The sequence below is a fragment of the Anser anser genome (genome assembly GCF_964211835.1).
Source record: "Anser anser genome assembly, chromosome: 3".
NCBI classification, from domain to species: Eukaryota; Metazoa; Chordata; class Aves; order Anseriformes; family Anatidae; genus Anser; species Anser anser.
This window is the reverse complement of record NC_139722.1, coordinates 40,406,808-40,424,703: the sequence shown is the minus strand read 5'-3', so window position 1 is coordinate 40,424,703 and position 17,896 is coordinate 40,406,808. Positions and strand designations below refer to the sequence as shown.

Here is a 17,896-nt window from a genome sequence, read left to right as displayed (position 1 = left end):
CCCAATGACTGTAATCAGTATTTTGTAAACTGTTGTGGTATCTGCCAAGTATGTTTTTAGGTTTCAACAGATGTTATCTGAAATACCTGGCAGAGATTTTGTATAGATATTTAAATTCTTTGCTCCTGCTTTCTGTAGCTGTGGACTAAAAACAATCATTCGATACAAGGGAGCAGAATTCCCAATATTCCTTGTAGGTTGGAGTATCATAGAATCATAAAAGGGCTTGGGCTGGAAGGGACCTTAAAGATGGTCTAGTTCCACTCCCCCGCCATGGGCAGGGATGCCACCCACTAGATCAGGTTGTCCAGGGCTTCATCCAACCTGGCCTTGAACACCTCCAGGGTTGGGGCATCCACAGCTTCTCAGGGCAACCTGTGAGTGCCTCTGAATGAAGAATTTCCTCCTAACATTTAATCTAAATCTCCTATTTAAAAACATCCTCCTTTGTCCTATCACTGCCTGTGTAAAAAGTTGCTCTCCATTTCTAGGACAAACCAGAATTATGGAGTAAAGCATAAAAATGTGGGAACAGCAGTTTGAAATGTCTGATATTTTGGACAAAATTCCCTAGTAAGAAGAAAAAGCACTGGCGCACAAACTTTATATTTGCAATATAAGGAAACAGCTGCTCACGTATCCTACAAGTGTTAGTGTTGCATCTGCTTAGTATCCCACTGTTTTTTCCTTTGCTGAAGTAATGAGTCTGCTTTTTGTGAAATGTGCTTCTGCTGAAACCATATTCAGGCAATTATTTATGCTGCACTTGATAGTTGTTTCATAATATAGTGGAATATCTAATGTCACATTGTAGTTCGTCACTCTAATAAGGCAAAGTCTTTAAGTTAACGATGCTGGATTTCTAATAACTTTATTTTTAATTCAGGGCAGTATTATTTCTTGACCGAGAAAAAAGGAGCTACACTGAGAAGACTTTGATTACTAGCAAGAAGCCAAGAAATAGTGCCTTAAGAATGTCTCTAGATTTCCGTAAAGGTGGATTGATTTCTTTTTTTGCTTTTTCTTTTGGTTCTATAGCCAATTTGAAATACAGTTAATCTTCACTGTTATGAAATAGGCACTTTAAATACGGTGTATCCTGAATGTGTGAAGGAAGATTGTGTGAATATAAAGCTGTCAGATGAGGACTAAAATGATATATAACACATTATTCTTAACTTAGATACACCTTATGCTGCAGCATTTCTGTCCAGCCTCTACTACGAGATGAGTGCATGTCTTTTTCTTAATTATCTAAACTTTATGAAGATGACAGAGAGAAATTGGGTTTGTGTTCTGTCTTTGGCTAATCTGAATAGCAAAGTTCTTTTTACTATATTAAATGTATAGAGACAATAGAGAATTGTGCAAATAGCGAAGGAATATTTTGTTACTTTGAATCTTAGATCTTTTTCATTTTCTGTTTTTGTTTTTAACACACGGAGTATCTAGTGATTTTTAAAATCAACCATTAAGTTGACATTTTATGTGGATAGGTTATTCAGTCTCTCCCTTCTTTCCCTCTTTCCCAAACTTCAGATCCAGGAAGTTACAACTCCCTTCCTCATGCGATCGTGGTCAACCTTGCTGTTTTCTTTGAACTTTGGGATGCGTTTGCACTTCACTGGGTGACATCTACTCAGGTGGCCTTAAGTGATGATGACATGCATGATGTGAGTAGACTTTTCATACTACATTAGTAGAAGTAGCGTGAAATTAGTCTGCAGAACACTTTCTCGTTTTCAGGGACCATGAAATAAACTACAGTGCTTCTGTTGGTATTCAGAATATGCCTGAAATGAGGCAAATAATTACGGGGTACTCTGTTTATTTCAGTGGCTGTATTTCTGCTCTGTCTTCTCACTGCTTCTGTGTGGAATGTAGGTTTTCAGCCTGCAGATACTTTGCGTAGGAGCTATCCTTCCTGGAATGTAGATATCCATTGCTGAACTTTATCATCTGGCCTTCTGTGCTTGCTTACGATGGTATGACTTGTGCCATAGAAGTGCCTGTTTCTCTCCACTGATGATGAAGGGAGTATCCACACCCAGGTCAGATACAGCTGTCTTAACCTGGACAGCAGACATGCAGGTCACAGTGGTGGTTCACTTCTACTCCCTTTTCACACCATGAGGATAATTTTTCTAAAATCTAAGAGCAGCATTGTAAACTTGGTCCAGGGATTGCTTCACTTGTGTAGTTCCTGCCAGCAGAGTCATGCAGCTTTTTTAGAGAACATAGAGTTGAGCTGTAGTTCTGTATAAAGCACAGCGTGACTCTGAAAAGCTAACAGAAATGGCAGTGATTTTTAATTTTCTCTTGCTTGAGGTATGAAGTACTCTGTAACATGCAGGGCTCAGCACATTACTAACCTTTTTGTCTCGTTAGATTTTGTATTGCTTGCTGTGGCGTGACCGGTTCTGGGCAGTCTCTGACACTCTGACAGTGGATTCACCAGGGCTGTCACTTCTGTCTTTGCACTGGCACTGGGTTATGAAACATCTAATTGACAGAATTCCTCAGATGCTTATCGGATCAGACCAGCACAAGTGAGTGGCTTTGATCTCTGGTTGTGTTAAATGATAGTGTAATTTACCCTCCCTCTTTTTTTTTGAAGTATTATAGCTAATTAGTGTTGTTTGCTGTTGGTGTCCAAATTGTGTTCTGCTGGTAATGAAAGTGCAATGTATTAAATAGCTGTTCAGTATTAAAATTCAGATTTCTAAGTGTTGGGATTCTCCTTGGCCATATGATCACCTAGAATTTTACTCGTTTTCTGTACTTGTAGTGGAAGGATAAGAGACTTTTCAGATGCATACTTTTTTTTTACTCAAACTTCACTGAGTTTTTTGTCTTTCCTCCAAGGGTTTCCAAGGAAATCCAGTCTGTTTCACAGCAGATTCAGAACTGCTTGGCTAATCCTGTTGGTATTTCTGCCAATATGAAGCTATTACAAAAGTCACTAGGAAGACCTCTTCCTTTTAAGGTATTGATACTCTGCTTGCAAAAGATATGAATTTCCAGTGATGTCCAAATACCTTTGAAATGATCCTTACCCTTAAGAAAGGAAAGTACTTCCTCTCCAGTCCAGCAAAAAGGCATTCCTTTTGGACTTGCAGGAATGATTAAAAAAGCAATTTCAGTGGATGTTAACATACATCTTTTTTGTGACATATATCAGCTATCCAGATAGCATTTCTACTGTTAACTATGCTTTGTATAGATAGCGGTTATTTAATGTAGTGATGGAAAAGTATGAAAATGTAACTGCTTGCTCTGTTCTGGAGACTTGTGAATATCAGTGTGCCACTTGCTTACTTAGTGAACATATGAGTATATGAAATAGACCATGTATTTCCTTTTACACAGCATAAGATAGGACTACCTTATGACTTACGAAACAAAGCCACTTACATTTGACAGTTGTTTTTTCTCTTACTTTAGCAATTGGTCTCATTCAATAAAAAAAAATCTTGTAGTAAATTTTTCCAAAGAGTATAAGTCCCTTCTTAAAACAGGGCACAAGGAGACATGTAGATTGCTCGTTTTGGTGATTAGTAATTAGATCTAGGTTTTTACAGCCTTATCTTTCAAAGATTCTCAGCTGTTCAAAAATACACAGTTAATATATGAGACTTTCAAGAACATTCAGTGCTTACTGAGAGCTTTAAGAGATTTTTCTAGGTATCAAACGTATTTAATTGCAGGTGTCGAGTGACAATTTCTTTTAAGTGACAGTAGCTTCTGGCAATTTTGATTGATTTATGTATTTATTGCTCTTAGTTGTTGCCATGTTGAGGCATGGTTTGTCTGCATAACATATAGTATTTTCATGAAGGAAAAAAAAAAGAAAAAACTTAGTAAGGGGGAACTGTGGCCTCCTATTTCAATTTCTGTCTCTAGAGTATTGAGTAAGGCTGTAAAAGAATTGTTGTTAAGCTGTATATGTGGTTGCAAGTTGGTGTATGTGTACTTCAGCTGTATGCTTATGTATTTGAAATCTTCAAGTTCTGACTATAGTCACAGATTTTATTTTGTTAGCATTGCTGAAACAAATTGCCTCTTGTTCAAATGTCTTCTTCATATTTCAGGATACGCTGGGCATGGATTGTTTTTCTCAGTTAAAAGTTCTCAGCAAACCAATTAACATCTTAGAGTCAAGACTGGCCTTTGGAGAAAGTAGATGGCAGGAAAAAATGTGCTGTCTGAAAACTGCTGCCTCTGGATGGAAGGTGAAGAAAGCATTGCTGCAAGCTGATGGCCTGATACTTAGAGCTAATCACTTAGAAGATGTTAGTCTGGGTAGGTAACACTTCTGAAGAACCTAACAAGATGATTCTGCCATCAGCATTATATTTATATAGAAACAGAAAGGATGTGAAGTGTTCACTGGCAAGAAGCATAGTACATGCATTTATGTGCCTTTTACACTCTGTCAAACAGGTCAACTAAAGATTTTTTTGAAAGCTGTACATTCACAACTGAGAGCAGAGGGACTTAAATACAGTCATTCAGAAGAAATGTTCACTGAAGATACCGTCTCCAACCAGTTAGACCCTGCCGTGTTAGTCCAGCTCTGCAGTCGGGTTCAGCTGTGGCCTGCAATGGAGCAGATGGGTGTGCTCTGGCAGTACAAACTGACAGCCGATTATGTGGCTAAGGCTTGTGCAAGAAGGTAAGGAGGAGACTGGAAAAAGAAATTCTGTGCTTCTTTCATGAGACTCAGAATCCCTAGCTAAAAGCTGCACCTTCAGTGCTGTGCATTTGTGTGTAAATCTGTGGTTTTGTACGTATATAGATAACTGTATATGCATATATGAACATGTGCATACACGCTTTTATTTATGTGTATAAATACACATATGCTCATTGTCTGCATTCAGAATGGTATCTGGGCAGCTGTAAAACATGACATTGAAAGAGCTGTTTAGTGCTCTACTGACAAAGTATTTTTCTTTAACTGATTTTCATTGATGCAAATAGAGGAATGCTGATGTCCAAGCCCATTGGTATAAAAACATTAGACCCCAGCAACAGCTTCATTAGTGGTAGAATGGATTATAAGTGGAGGAAAAATAAAAGCTTCTATGTAAGAGTCTAACTGGTAGCATTTTCCTTTTAATGAAACAAGCCATTCTTATTAGGAATTAACATGAAGGTATTTATGTCCATGTTGCTGGGGTGCTGCAGAAAGACTGAATAAGACCTGACAGTGAAGGAACTACATTAATGTGCATGTTTCCATTTGTGTGCAACAAAAAAAAAGTAACTTACATGCATATATTTGTAGTTTAAATTAACATTATTAATTTCAGAAGTATTAGCCCCTTCAAGGGGCCAAATATTTTTATCTGTTTATCATTGGTTAAAACAGAGCTCTTCATCTATTGATTGCAGTGAAAGTAATTTTTTGTGCAGTGAGACTTCTAGAATCATTCATTCAATCTTGAATTCAGCAAAGTCCTGATTTTCACATGAACTGTAAAGCTGGAAGACAACGTCTCCAGATGTTTTGTATGTTTTGCTGAACATGCAGCTTATAGCTACAGAAGATGCTGTTTCTTTACCCATTAGTTGTGAATTTGGATTTTGCCAGCTTTGAAGGATGCAAGTATTTTGGGTGTTTATTAGAGGGCTTGTTCATCTCCAGTGCTTAAAATATTACTTTAACCTTAAACACAGTCTTTGTTATTCTTGTTGCCTTGTCTGCTGTTCTGAATTTGTTTCATTATACACATGATTTGTGTGTCATGTTTAGGCATTAATTATGTCATATTTCTTTTACCTCCTACAGGAAGAACTTCAGTCAAGAATTAGGCACATGTTCAGATCTAGTTCAGCTTATAGCTTTTGCTCTGAAATTGACACCAGCTGCCTCTCACCAGCTGTCTGGACTGTGGCACTTGGTACACCTTAGTGAAGTAAGAACAAGTTTTAGTTCTTACTAGCTTCTTAGCTCTTGTTTCATTTATCTGTCTATCACCTAGTAGAAAACAGAAAATTGAGTGGTAGGTGCCAGCTTGGTTATATTGATGTACTCAAAATAATTTTATGCTGAAAAGTATTTGCCTCTGTTCCTGTGCCCCTAAACTTTTTGGGTCTTGTTGCAAAACAAATAGACTGAGAAGGTTATCTGATATATTTCCTGTAGAGCAATTTAATATGCCAGTGAAATTCTAGTCAATTAATATTTAGCGATAATATAGTGATGGCTGCGTTCCCACAATTTTCAATAAACTAGCGAATTCTTCTTAAATGCTTTGAAGTAGAAAATGGGGTAGCTTTACCAATCTTCTGTTTATGCAACCTTGCGTATCATATTAAAAGGCTGCAGAGTTACAGACTAGTGGCTGTATTCCCGAAACTTGCTCTTTAAACACATTGAGTATTTTGCAGACAGAAGCAGGTTGAGCCAGTGCAGGCCTCAGGAAGTGAGTTTTTCTTCTTGTTGAGAAGAGATACGAGTGAACCTTTGCAAATTTGAAACAGACCTTAAAGAATATCTTGTACTATCTCTACTAGAAATCTGTCATGCTCTTTTTTTTGTCCTGCTTGATTCTCTTTTACTACCTGTAAATTATCCTCAACTCCAGGTTTTTCCTTCTCTTTATAGATATCCCCCGAAGAAATGTCTATTCTGTCATCTCAACTAGTTCATGCTGCACTAGAATCCTTTTGGAAAAGTACTTTCACCACAGATCCAGACTATTGGTTGACTTGGAGACCACTGCCTGCAACAGAGGAAAAGATGCCTTCTAAATCCCATCTGAATAGTTCTATGAAGGTTCGTTTCTTCTTTCCTAATCAAGCAAGACCATTTTACTAATTCAACAGCTTTCTCAAACAGTGTTATAAATTTTAGCATGCTCAGTACAAGTTGCATCTGAACAATCTCTTTATCTCTTAATTTAGGGCCCAGGTATTTTGACCCGAGCAGTTTTCTCAAAGTGCTTCTTTGAAATTCTAACTAGCAGCAGCAAGACAAGCCAGTGGGATGTGAGTGGACATCCTGTTCTGTCTTCATCCCTTGTGACACTGGGAGAATGGATGGAGAGAGCACAGCAACTTCATGAAGTCAGCACAGCACTGTGGACCAACCTGGCTGTTGCTTCAACAGCAGACTTTAGGTATTAACATTTATATGGAAGGAAGATCTTATTTAAACCAGGCATGTTGCAGAAGCTTGCTTACCACGTGCAAAATTTTTCCATTCCTTTGTCTCCAGATACACAGATTCTAGACTACAAGGAATAATACTAGGCAGACAACTCTCCAGCCTGGTAGATCTGGTTCCAGCAGATCTTCAAGAGGAATTTTTGGAGTACTGTGAGAAGCTCATCCTCAAGGATCTTGTTGCATATGAGTACCTTCTCAAGATGCTTAGAAGCATCGCTGATCAGGAGCTACTTCCTAAAGAATTCATGTTTCTCCTGCTCACTTGCTTGCAGCAGTTCTTTAGGGAAGGGCTCAAAGAGTTACCAGAAACAGCTTGGCGAGGAAGCCTCTGGGTGAATATTGGTTTGATGCAGATCCAGTTGTGGCTTCCACAGACCAGGTTTGATCCAGCTATTAAAAGAGAATACAAGCTCAAGTATGCCAAAGAAGAGGTAAGCATGGAGCTGGCCAATTCTTGGTCATGATTTTTGAACTGTGGGATTATAACTTCTTTTAATGTCCAAGATGATGCTGTACCCATTTGGTTACCAAAATCAGAACCTTAGAGGAAGTTTTTTTTTGTCTTTTTAGTTAGACCAGCTGGAGTGTGAATGGAAAACATATGATTTGTCATCCCAGCTGCATACAGGAAAAAGTATTGAAGACAAAGCACTCAGCAACTATATTCATCCCCATCTCAGGTAACAACTCAAGCACTTAACTCTTCTCTTTTAGGTTGGAAACTTTCTTTTGTTGCTCAGGCTCAGTTTTCTTCACAGCTTTACAATCTGTGTTCTTATGTAGGAATGAGGCTTGGCGATTTGAAAGTAGCAACTTGCATATTGAGGTGATAAAGAGAAATACGGAAGCTGTTCTCTTTACTAGCAGTAACTAAAGAATTGCCTGTGCGTGCTTCTCACTGCTGCAAATAGAATTAAAGCAATGGCCCTCATATCATTTCCTCATATTGAGGAAGTTGAAGCTATGCCCAGAAGTGAAAATAAAGTCACACATCTAAATTATGGCAGTTTCACCAAACTGTGACAATGTTTCTGACAATGTGAAATGACATGGATTGTTTGTCTGTCACTGTAGCTCTTTAAGGCCTCAACAGAAACCAGTGCTGCTTTGGAGAATTCTTTGGCTGATTTGTGTTAAGTAGAAATGTCCAGATGCGTATTTTGCCATCAACCTGTGCCTATGGTGCTGTGGTTGAGTTAAGAATCTCACCACATGGAATACACTGCTGAAGTGTAGACTTTGTAGCCATCTTTTTTTTTAATCTGAGGAATTTAAGGAGGAAACTTCAAGGGAACAGATTTCTCCTTTATGCTGGTTTCCAGATGTTTCTTGTACATGGAGATAAAAACTGGGGTATTAGTCATAATTTTCCACTATTAATGGAAGTTTTCAATCTCATGTTGTACACACAGATGGATCTGGTTGGTCTGTGCTGTTGCTTAAATAAGATGATAGTAATTGAAAGCCAGTTATGAATGGCTGGGTTTTACCAGTTGCTTCCAGTAATAGTACTTTTTCCTTAATGCTGACAGAGCTATTAGGTAGCAAGCAAAACAAAGTAATTCCAGTTTATTGGAGAAATGCAGGGAAAATAAGAAGACAGGGTGTGTGCATGTTCTACAGGTGCCACCTCTTGCTTTTTCCTTATTTGCTACTTTACACAAATTAGCAGAATATTTGTTATGAATCTTCTATTGTGTTACCATGCAGCTTATGAAATGCGTTTATTACAGTATATTGCTGAACTGGTAAATGTTATTTCTTAACAGACTGTTGCAGGAAAGAATGCAGAGGTTGAATGAGCAAATAAGCAGTCTCTCCAGAAAAAAGGCCTTCAGGCCTCCAGCTCCACTCTATGACTGCTTGTACCAGGAGGCTCACCAGTACATCAACAGCATAGCAAGGGTTTCTGCAGTCCAAGACCTTTTAGCCCGCCTTCTGCAGTTCCTTGGTGGGGAAAGACCAAAATCACTCCAGGCAATAAAAAACCTGCTAAATGAAGAAACATCTTGGCAACAATCACACCATCACTTCAGAAAACACTTGGCGGAAGAGTATGCTGCATTCCCTGATGCCGTCATTCCACTGCAAGCTGCCATCTTACAATTACAACACGGCATGCGATTAGTGGCTTCTGAAGTTTATGCCGCGCTCAACAGTTTTGTTTGTCCAGCTGACCTCAACAACCTCCTTACTTCTTTATTGACATTTCCATCTGTTGGCCATGCTTTTCCCACATACTTGGCTCGTGCAGAAATTTTATGCTCAGTGAATTCAGTTGAGGTCCTTCATGGACTTAAAAAGTTTTCTCTGAAGCACTCTGAAGGAGAATCTGAGGGAGTACAGAAGCCTTGTCCAACTCTGGAACAGCTCCTGGTGAATGCGTTGTTGCACCTTCGATGTCACGTGCTATCCAGAGGAGAGATGGACCAGAAATCTCTGCGGCTTTTTAGACACCTGTGTCAGGTAACATCTGAGTGCTAGTGGCTAGGATTCTTGCACTGAAACTGCCTTGATAATCATCGGTGTGATGTTCATGAACTTTTTTTCTCGTACATTGATAGAATAATTCAACATTTTATGTTAGCTTTTTTGGATTTATTGAGGTATGAACTCAAAGCCTGTAATGTTTGCAGGCTTTGTTAAATGTTACAGGCTTTGTTAATGGTTACAAGATTTTGATAAAAAGCAACAACAAAACAAATTAAAAAAAATACACAAAACTTTGTGGAAAGTTTCTCTATGAAATGGTTAAGACAGACTATAATGGCCAAGCACTCTTGCACAGTTTTAGTCTGTTGTGAGAGCAGTTTACAAATCTTCATTCAGATTAGATGGTGTTGATTTATACTGATGCAGACTGTAGAGGGGGAAAGAGCCAAGCAAGATAGATGCTGCCTTACCAAAATATGAGGCATTGAGGTGATTTTAAACGTAATTTTTTATAATAATATGTTACTTTGTTTTCCCAGGCAATTATAAATGAATGGGATGAACAGGAACGCCGTGCCCAAGAAAAGGAAGCAATGGAAAAGAGTCTGTACAGATACAGAAGTAAAAGTCACGGGAAAGGAAAAAGTGAGGAAGAGGAGGAGGAGGAAGAATTTAGGAGGAGATTTCCTTTTCATGAAAAGGTAACAATGGAAACTCTATAATGAAGAAACACAAAATTTATGTCTAAAGTAGCTCCTGAAATGCATGTTATATAAGTAAAATGAGATGAAGAATGAAACGCTTTTTTGTTAAGCCAAAACAGAAATGTGTGTTAGATTTTTGGATGAATAGATATTAAGTACTGTGGGTTTTTTGTTTATTTTCCCTTCAGCTAAATTATCCTAAGTTACACAGCTGAGTCATGGTAACATTCTGGAATGTGATTCAATTAACGAGTAGGGTCTGCTGAGGTTTTGTTGCCTGTGAAGAACTTAAATCTCCTTGATTAAATATTTGTATTGAAGCTGGGAGATTTTTTTTTAAAGTTTAACTGGTCTGCATTACTGAACAATTTTTGAAGTGACTTCACCAGGCAGTGTGTGTTGTGCAGTGCACGAATCTGTGAGCTAGTTACGTGCATCAACATGTAGCTGGAAGGTTGAGAGGTAATAGTTCAGATCTCCGAGCGATCAAACAGCATTGAAGTGGTTTATCAGCAGGTATGACTGCTAAAGCTTGTTCTGGAAGAGGTTTTGTTTGGTCGTGGCTCGGGGCTCACTGTATTGCACTCTTCTGCCTGCTGTGGTTTATGCCCTTAATTGTTCTATTTGCGTGTGTTCTGTTTCAGACTGACATCTGGTTTGTGAGGCAGGCAGTGTATCTATGTGAATGCCAACTCCAAATCATTAGCGTTAGCACATTGTTGCAGTGCCAGAGAGTACAAAAAAGAGGGTACAGGGGAGGAGAGGAGGAGCATTAATAGAATAAACTATAATTGATCTCTTAATTATATTGCAATTTGTAGGACTTTGAAGATATCACAGCTGAGGCAAGTCTAGAAGAAAACATGGAAACTGAAGATCCATTGGAAGACCAGCTGGAAGTAGACAGAGCCCTTTTGTCCAAGAGCTCGATGCAAACTGTAATGACGGTTCACCAGCAGTTGTGCTTAAACTTCGCTCGATCCCTGTGGTATCAAAAGAGTCTGCCTTCTCATCAAGCTAAAAATTATTTCACTGCATTTATTTCCTGCTATCAGACTGGTGCATTTCTGGTGTCACAGTACTATCCTTTAATTGGTAAGATTGCTAGCAACACTTCAGATGTACAGGTTTAGCTTTGTAATGATTTGTTAAAAATGAATTGTACTGCAGATCATAAAATAGACCTATTATAGGGTAAGCGTGCAGAAGAAGTGTCCTTTTTCCAAAGAATTTGTCCCATTTTCAGAACCGTCTTGCAAGGCTTTGTTTTTTTTGAATTACTGTTTTTTTCATTTGTTAATGGAACACAGTTTAAGAGTAAAGTGAACCTACTCCATATTCAGAAATGTTGATCACTTACATCTGCATAATTATGTGGAAGATTATGCACTTGCAGAAATTTCCCAGAGGTAAAATGTGAAATTAAGTTCAAAAAGAAATTGATTTCAGTGGAGCTTCTATAATGTAAATCAAATGAACGAACAAAAACAAAGTGATTTATTTGCTTTGAATTTTGGCACAATTGATGTGAAAATCATAACAATGTATGTGCAAGACCTCAGAATAATATTTTTCATCACTTTTCAAAGCAGCACTGTATTTCAGTTCTAATAAATGTGTATGCTTGCAGTTAGGAAGCAGATAGTGCAAGAGGACTGCTATTTCTACAGTAATATATTTTTGTGTTTATACCTGAGGTGTAATGGATGTTAATGTGTTTGTTAGTTCATTTTTGTGTTGGATTACTTTTTTCACAGAGTCTTGCTAATAATTTTGTAATAAATATCCCTTCAATGTGAACTTAGGAACGGAGGAACTGTGGTTTCCTGCCTGGACTGCAGTGTACCTTTAGAATTCTTTTTTTTTAAAAAAAAAAGATAAAATAGAGGATGCAAGCTTCAAATATGCCTCATTTTTCCTACAATCTCATCTTATTGCTTATGTGTGGTATAATCTTATATCTTTGTAATACATAACATACTAAGGTTTGGAATGCAGGAAACAAATTAGCTTTTCCTGTTCAGTTGGAAAAAAAAAACACGTGACATCTTTATTTCTTGACTTCCTAGGTGCTGAAATGAACGATAGTCTTCTGGGAAGCCAACTTCTACTTAGCACTCTCCTTCAAAATACCTTTTTTGAGGAACTAACGTCAGATCTTGTGCTACAGCAAGATGGCCCCTATGATTTTTACCAACATCCTAATATTCAGCAAGTCCGGCTGTGCCAGCCTGTACTTGATAATTTTGCTAAAGAAGTAAACAGGTTACTGCAGGAATGGCCAGAGCATCCAGTACTTCTGCAGGTAAGGATAACTCAACCAAAGTTTAGGAAAAACAAAAGCATTTTAAAATTGTTTGTGTGTGTAAATATATGGGAAGATGTGCATAGGACCTGTGCATGCATATACTTGCTCAGATGTCAGTATTACTTACGCAGTTGTTTTGAAGTCATAGCTGTTTCTTCTTAAGAGAAATTAGGTACTGCTAGCAGTTTAGTTTTACTTAAGAAATGGTAAGTAGTATTCACTGTACACTCTGTTCTTACAGCTTTAATCGGTCTTCGATCGGCTGTACTTCAAAGGTTCTTGAGGTCTTCTGCTGTTTGGGCTTCTGTTTTTTCCCAGATTGCTTTTTTCCATAGTGCTTTAAAATGGATATCTTAGGCACCAAGGGGGACTGTGTGGATCTTAAGTTATTTCTTGAAGATTAATGCAGAAATTTAGGATCAGTTGGAGCTCTCAGCATTAGGTCATTTCTGCTTGTTTCCTTCAGAGTGTTTTACTGAACTACTAGTGAGCTAATACTAAAATGAAGAAGCAGTTGAAAATGTTCTTACCCCTTTTTAAAGTAGGGTTATGCTAATACAAATCAGCTTAGCTTCATGACTGCTTTTGTTGAAGATCAGATGCTGTACGTTGAACACTTGTTTTTCATTCTGCAGCTGTTGGTTGTGATGGACAGAATCCGGAGTTTTCCACTATCTAGTCCTCTCTCAAAGTTCCTGAATGGCTTAGAAATCCTTCTTGCAAAGGCACAGGTAAGAAGAGAGCTAATGGAAACTTATTTTCTCATTTATGCTTTCTTATTTGTATTGGTACCATGATAAAAACAACTGAAAGCTGAGTGCTTGCCAGGATTTGGGGAAGTGAATTGCTCCAAGCTGTGAGTTTAAGGAGTTAGGAGAGTGAACAACAGTATTACAGTGCTGTGCAGATACTGATTTCTGGCTTTGTATAAAGAAACTTTTTTTTGTTGTGTTTTTTGTTTGTTTTTTCCCCCAGGACTGGGAGGAAAATGCTAGTCGAGCTTTGTCCTTGCGGAAGCATCTTGATTTGGTCACTCAATTGATTATTCAGTGGCGTAGACTGGAGTTGAAGTAAGAACTGTCCTTCCCTATTGCTGTTTCTTAAAACTAAGCTTCTCTCTTGATACAGAGACACGTTGCAATGCATTATTGCTTTCATTGTGAAATGTTTCCTTTCTTTGTGTGTGTGTAGCTGCCCTTGTACAGGTATAAAAACAAACAAAAAGGTAGTTGTATTGGCTCAGAATGAGTATGTCCAGCCCCATATTGTCTTTCGTGGTGACCATATGTGTACATATGTGTATGCCTCAGGAGGGACAGAAGCAGGACACAACTAGAATAGTTCATCCTGATGTTTTCCCAGCCTTCTCCTGTTTTTAATCCTGGGGTTTGCTGAGCCTGTAGTGGTTTGTCTCTTAAACAACCACTGTTAAATTTTGCTTTAAAAGTATTAGCCAGTCTTCTGTTTAGACCATGTAAAGCTTTTATATCCATAATATGCTATGATCAGGAATTCTACAAGTTTGCCTCGCATTTTGTGAAAGAAAACTCTTTTGAAACCTGGCTCTGACTGGTTTTGTTCGACAGTTGTAGTTCCTTCATTTCTTCTGTCATATTTATTAGTGTCAAAGCAGTGATCTTCTGTAGTTGATTGTGTATATTAAGAATATGTGCAGATTATTTCATCCTCTAAAATATTCCTTTAGTTTACCAGAAACAGAGAATAAAGTGTGTGTTGTTTTGGAGCCCAGATGACTCATGAGCTTCTTTTTTATTTTTATTTTTATTTTCTCTCACTGTTTTCAGTTGTTGGTCAGTAAGTCTGGACAATATTATGAAGCAGCATGTAGAGAAATCCACAAAGCATTGGTTCTCAGTCTATCAGATGATTGAGAAGTATCTGCAAGAACACACCGAGGCAAACATGGAAGGCAAGTATATAAACATGTGGCACAGTTGCAGCAATTACTAAGGATGCATAATTAAGCTCTCAAATGCCCAAGTTTAACTGTGCACTTTAAGGCGTAGTTATTGTCCCCTTTGCTCTGCAATAAATTCCGTGACTGTATAAGGTCTTTCATATAGAGTGAATTTGGTATTTTTTCTGAAAGCATGTGTGTAGGTCACAGGACTGACATTGTAGGGGTGTAAAGGAGAGATGCTTGTAAAAGGAATCCAGGAGAAAGTAGAATGGTAGTAATCGTGTGTCAGGGACATATAAACATTGTAAACTGGGATTTGGAAGCCTTCACCTGCAGCTGGAAAAGGCATCTCACTTTTTAACTGCACAAAGCACAATTCATATTCTAACTGAGCTACTTTAGTATTCTGTATAAAGCATAAAGAATTCTTACAGTAAGTGTGCTTTAGGTATACACTGTGCCTAGCAAATCTGTCTGCAGGTGTTCAAACTATGTAAAATAAGAAAAAAAAAATACTTCTTTCAGTCCCTAGCCCTCCCAGATTTTCTGAAATTGTGAAGATGAAAATAACATTCTTTGGAATGAGGCAATGTTCTTCCAATCTCCTGGCTAATTAATAAACTTGACAAATTAAGATCCTTGGGTTCTTTTTACATCTTCCAGTATCTTCTCCCATAGGCAGCGCTCTAAAGACGCTACTCTCTACTAGATTTTTCCAAGATCTGTTTCTATCTTGATTATTTTGAGGTGTTAAGGAATTGGCAGCAACTAATTTGTAGCATGTAGTTTTTCGTCATGGCTGAAAAAGTTCATAAAGAATAGCAAGTTTTCTCCATATACTTAGTGTTCACTCAAACTGGGCATGTAGCTAGCCTCCTCAGTGCTGTCTTACTACTGCCTCTTGTCCTGTCTCCTCTTTTATCCGGTGTATTTTTTTGCTGGTTTTACTTATTATTAAATTAGAAATTCACCCTCCTTTTTTTTTCCTAGTTTGTTTTGAAACTTCCTCAATAGAAACCCGATACTTAGTTGGAAGTTCACAAGGAGCAGTCAACAATTTTCATGTAAAGTTTTGTTTTTTCTCACCCTTTTATATTTCTGGTGCAATGTTCAGAAACTGAGCAGATGAGTCTAAAAATGCTGGTCAGCACACTACAAGCTTTCATCGAAGGATCTACGCTGGGAGAGTTTCATGCACGACTTCAAATGCTACTGGATTTCCACTGCCACGTCTTACTGATGCCTCAGGAAGCAGAAAAGGGTAAGTTATTCACATTATGTGTGTTGAGTCTTCTTAAAAAACTACCTTGCCATCGTATATTCCAGGCTTTCTGGACAGATGACTAAGCTCATAAACAGAATGCAAGCCTGTGATGCATTTTCTCATTTTCACGAAGAATACTGTTGGTGTGTTAACCCCTTCCTTTGATATCACCAAGCTTCATGATTACAAACACAAACAAAAAAAACCACTAGGCTACATTTCTGCTGTTGGTACTAAAGAATATGGTGTTTTGAAAGAAGCTTCTTATTGTTTGTCTCTTCCAGACATCCTGTGCAGCATCCTGTGGAATCTATACAATTATTATAAGCAGTTTTCAGAGTGTGTTGAGACCAGAATCACTGAACTTCGTCAACCTATAGAAAAGGAACTTAAGGTAAAAGAAAATTTTGCTCAGACAATCTAATTAGTTCAACATAAGAACAGTGGAGCAGTTATTTGAATTTGTGTATAATAGCTCTGTTGGCCATTGAAATCCCTGCTATACTTCACATTTTCTTTGTCAAGAAGATATTTCTGAGGCAAAGAGTTGGTGAAAGTCTTTGTTTGGTCAGTCCCATTTAGCCATGGAGGTTTCTACCAAGCAGTGAAGCCCCTTGGGATTTCACATTTGGCTATGCAGCAGTTTTAGCCTAAACGCAAGTAATTATTAGGATAAGACAACTATGCAGTTATTGGTGCATGTTCTAAAATTAAAATGTATTGCATTATGTCATCAGAGCTGATCAGCTTTAAAGACCACCTTTTGTATGCAAATACTTCATTATATTAGTATAAGTAATCCCAACGTTTATTTCTTTTTATAGGAATTTGTGAAAATTTCAAAGTGGAATGATGTCAGCTTCTGGGCTATTAAACAGTCGGTTGAAAAAACACGCAGGTAACTCAAAACTTGGAATTAAGGAGCCAGTTATGGACTGATGATAATAAACAGCAGTATTTGTATGTATGGCTGTACTTCAAACCTTCTCTCTAAATTTCTCTGATTTTAAATTTGAATGCAGGAATGTTTCTTGTACCCATAACACAGTGGAAACACTTACTTCCAGCAGCTGAGAGATTTCCTGGATTAGAACACCCAGTAACTGTTTTGCTTTCCCATTGTAATTAGGACTCTCTTTAAATTCATGAAGAAATTTGAAGTTATTCTAAATGAGCCATGTCGGCCTGCCTTGGTGGAAATTGGTAAGGAAGAGCAGCTGGACTGCTTGCAAAAGCAGGAGGAATCTGAGAACAAAGAGACTAAAGTTCAGAGGCTAAGCAACACATTAAGAAAAATTCTGTCTTCTAGAACAGATACTGCCAAGGTGACTGTATTCTTTGTTCTAAGTGTGGGAAGGATATTTTCTATATTTTCATCTGTATGTTGTTTTTCACTGATTTATGCAGAAAAATCTTACATAAATGTCAAGTCTCTTGAATATATTGTCGACTTTTTGGTCTTTTTTTGTGTTGAGCGTTATGAAACACCGCGGGTGGGTGGGAATACAGCATGGAAAGACAAGTATGTTCAGTATTGGTTTGGCACAATATCTACAGTCTAACATAGACACGATAGCAGTTACACATTTCATCTCTAAGTTACTTGTATATTGTCTGCAGCAATTTGTTACTTCCCTGCTGGTACAGTGACACTGACTATGCCTAACAATCAATATTGCCCTGCTTCATAGTGCCTTGTTTGGTGTGTCTCTAATGAAGCTGTCCAGCTCAGAAAAGAAGCCAATTATTTTCCTGAAATAGATTCTAAGGAACCAGCCAGAACTCATCAGGATTTTCTTGTGGGGGGATATTCAGTTACTCTCATTTCCAAGGCTTTTAAGTTTCTTCAGAGCAGGAGGGTGGCTGATTTTGCTTTTGTCATCCGACAGTCAGGAAGATGGATAAGGAGAAGTAAATCTGAGGCAAATCTGGTGTGGGTTTGGTTTTGGATGGGGGGGGGAGTGCATTTTTTTTTGCAAGCCTGTTGCTGATCATTAACAGGGTTGCTGGTTTCACGTGTTTAAGAAATTAAGACTTTATGAAACTGCAGGGAGACGCGTGCAAACTTAAATATCCTAGCTATTTCCGAA

The 17,896-nt window shown here is 38.0% G+C and overlaps 1 protein-coding gene across 2 annotated transcripts in view; it reads left to right on the top strand.

Moving 5' to 3' along the window:
* Positions 1-17,896, top strand: part of MDN1 (midasin AAA ATPase 1) — a 98,717-nt gene that overhangs the window by 53,458 nt on the left and 27,363 nt on the right. For both annotated transcript variants that reach the window (XM_083831500.1, XM_083831499.1), the window contains exons 52-73: positions 887-996; positions 1,540-1,673; positions 2,389-2,549; positions 2,866-2,986; positions 4,092-4,302; positions 4,444-4,675; positions 5,795-5,921; positions 6,614-6,784; positions 6,913-7,127; positions 7,226-7,607; positions 7,747-7,856; positions 8,946-9,642; positions 10,149-10,310; positions 11,135-11,408; positions 12,383-12,618; positions 13,257-13,352; positions 13,597-13,691; positions 14,427-14,551; positions 15,657-15,803; positions 16,091-16,200; positions 16,631-16,704; positions 16,936-17,131. In XM_083831500.1, coding sequence (XP_083687626.1) covers positions 887-996; positions 1,540-1,673; positions 2,389-2,549; positions 2,866-2,986; positions 4,092-4,302; positions 4,444-4,675; positions 5,795-5,921; positions 6,614-6,784; positions 6,913-7,127; positions 7,226-7,607; positions 7,747-7,856; positions 8,946-9,642; positions 10,149-10,310; positions 11,135-11,408; positions 12,383-12,618; positions 13,257-13,352; positions 13,597-13,691; positions 14,427-14,551; positions 15,657-15,803; positions 16,091-16,200; positions 16,631-16,704; positions 16,936-17,131 — 4,186 coding nt within the window. The remainder of the gene's footprint in view (positions 1-886; positions 997-1,539; positions 1,674-2,388; positions 2,550-2,865; positions 2,987-4,091; positions 4,303-4,443; positions 4,676-5,794; positions 5,922-6,613; positions 6,785-6,912; positions 7,128-7,225; positions 7,608-7,746; positions 7,857-8,945; positions 9,643-10,148; positions 10,311-11,134; positions 11,409-12,382; positions 12,619-13,256; positions 13,353-13,596; positions 13,692-14,426; positions 14,552-15,656; positions 15,804-16,090; positions 16,201-16,630; positions 16,705-16,935; positions 17,132-17,896) is intronic.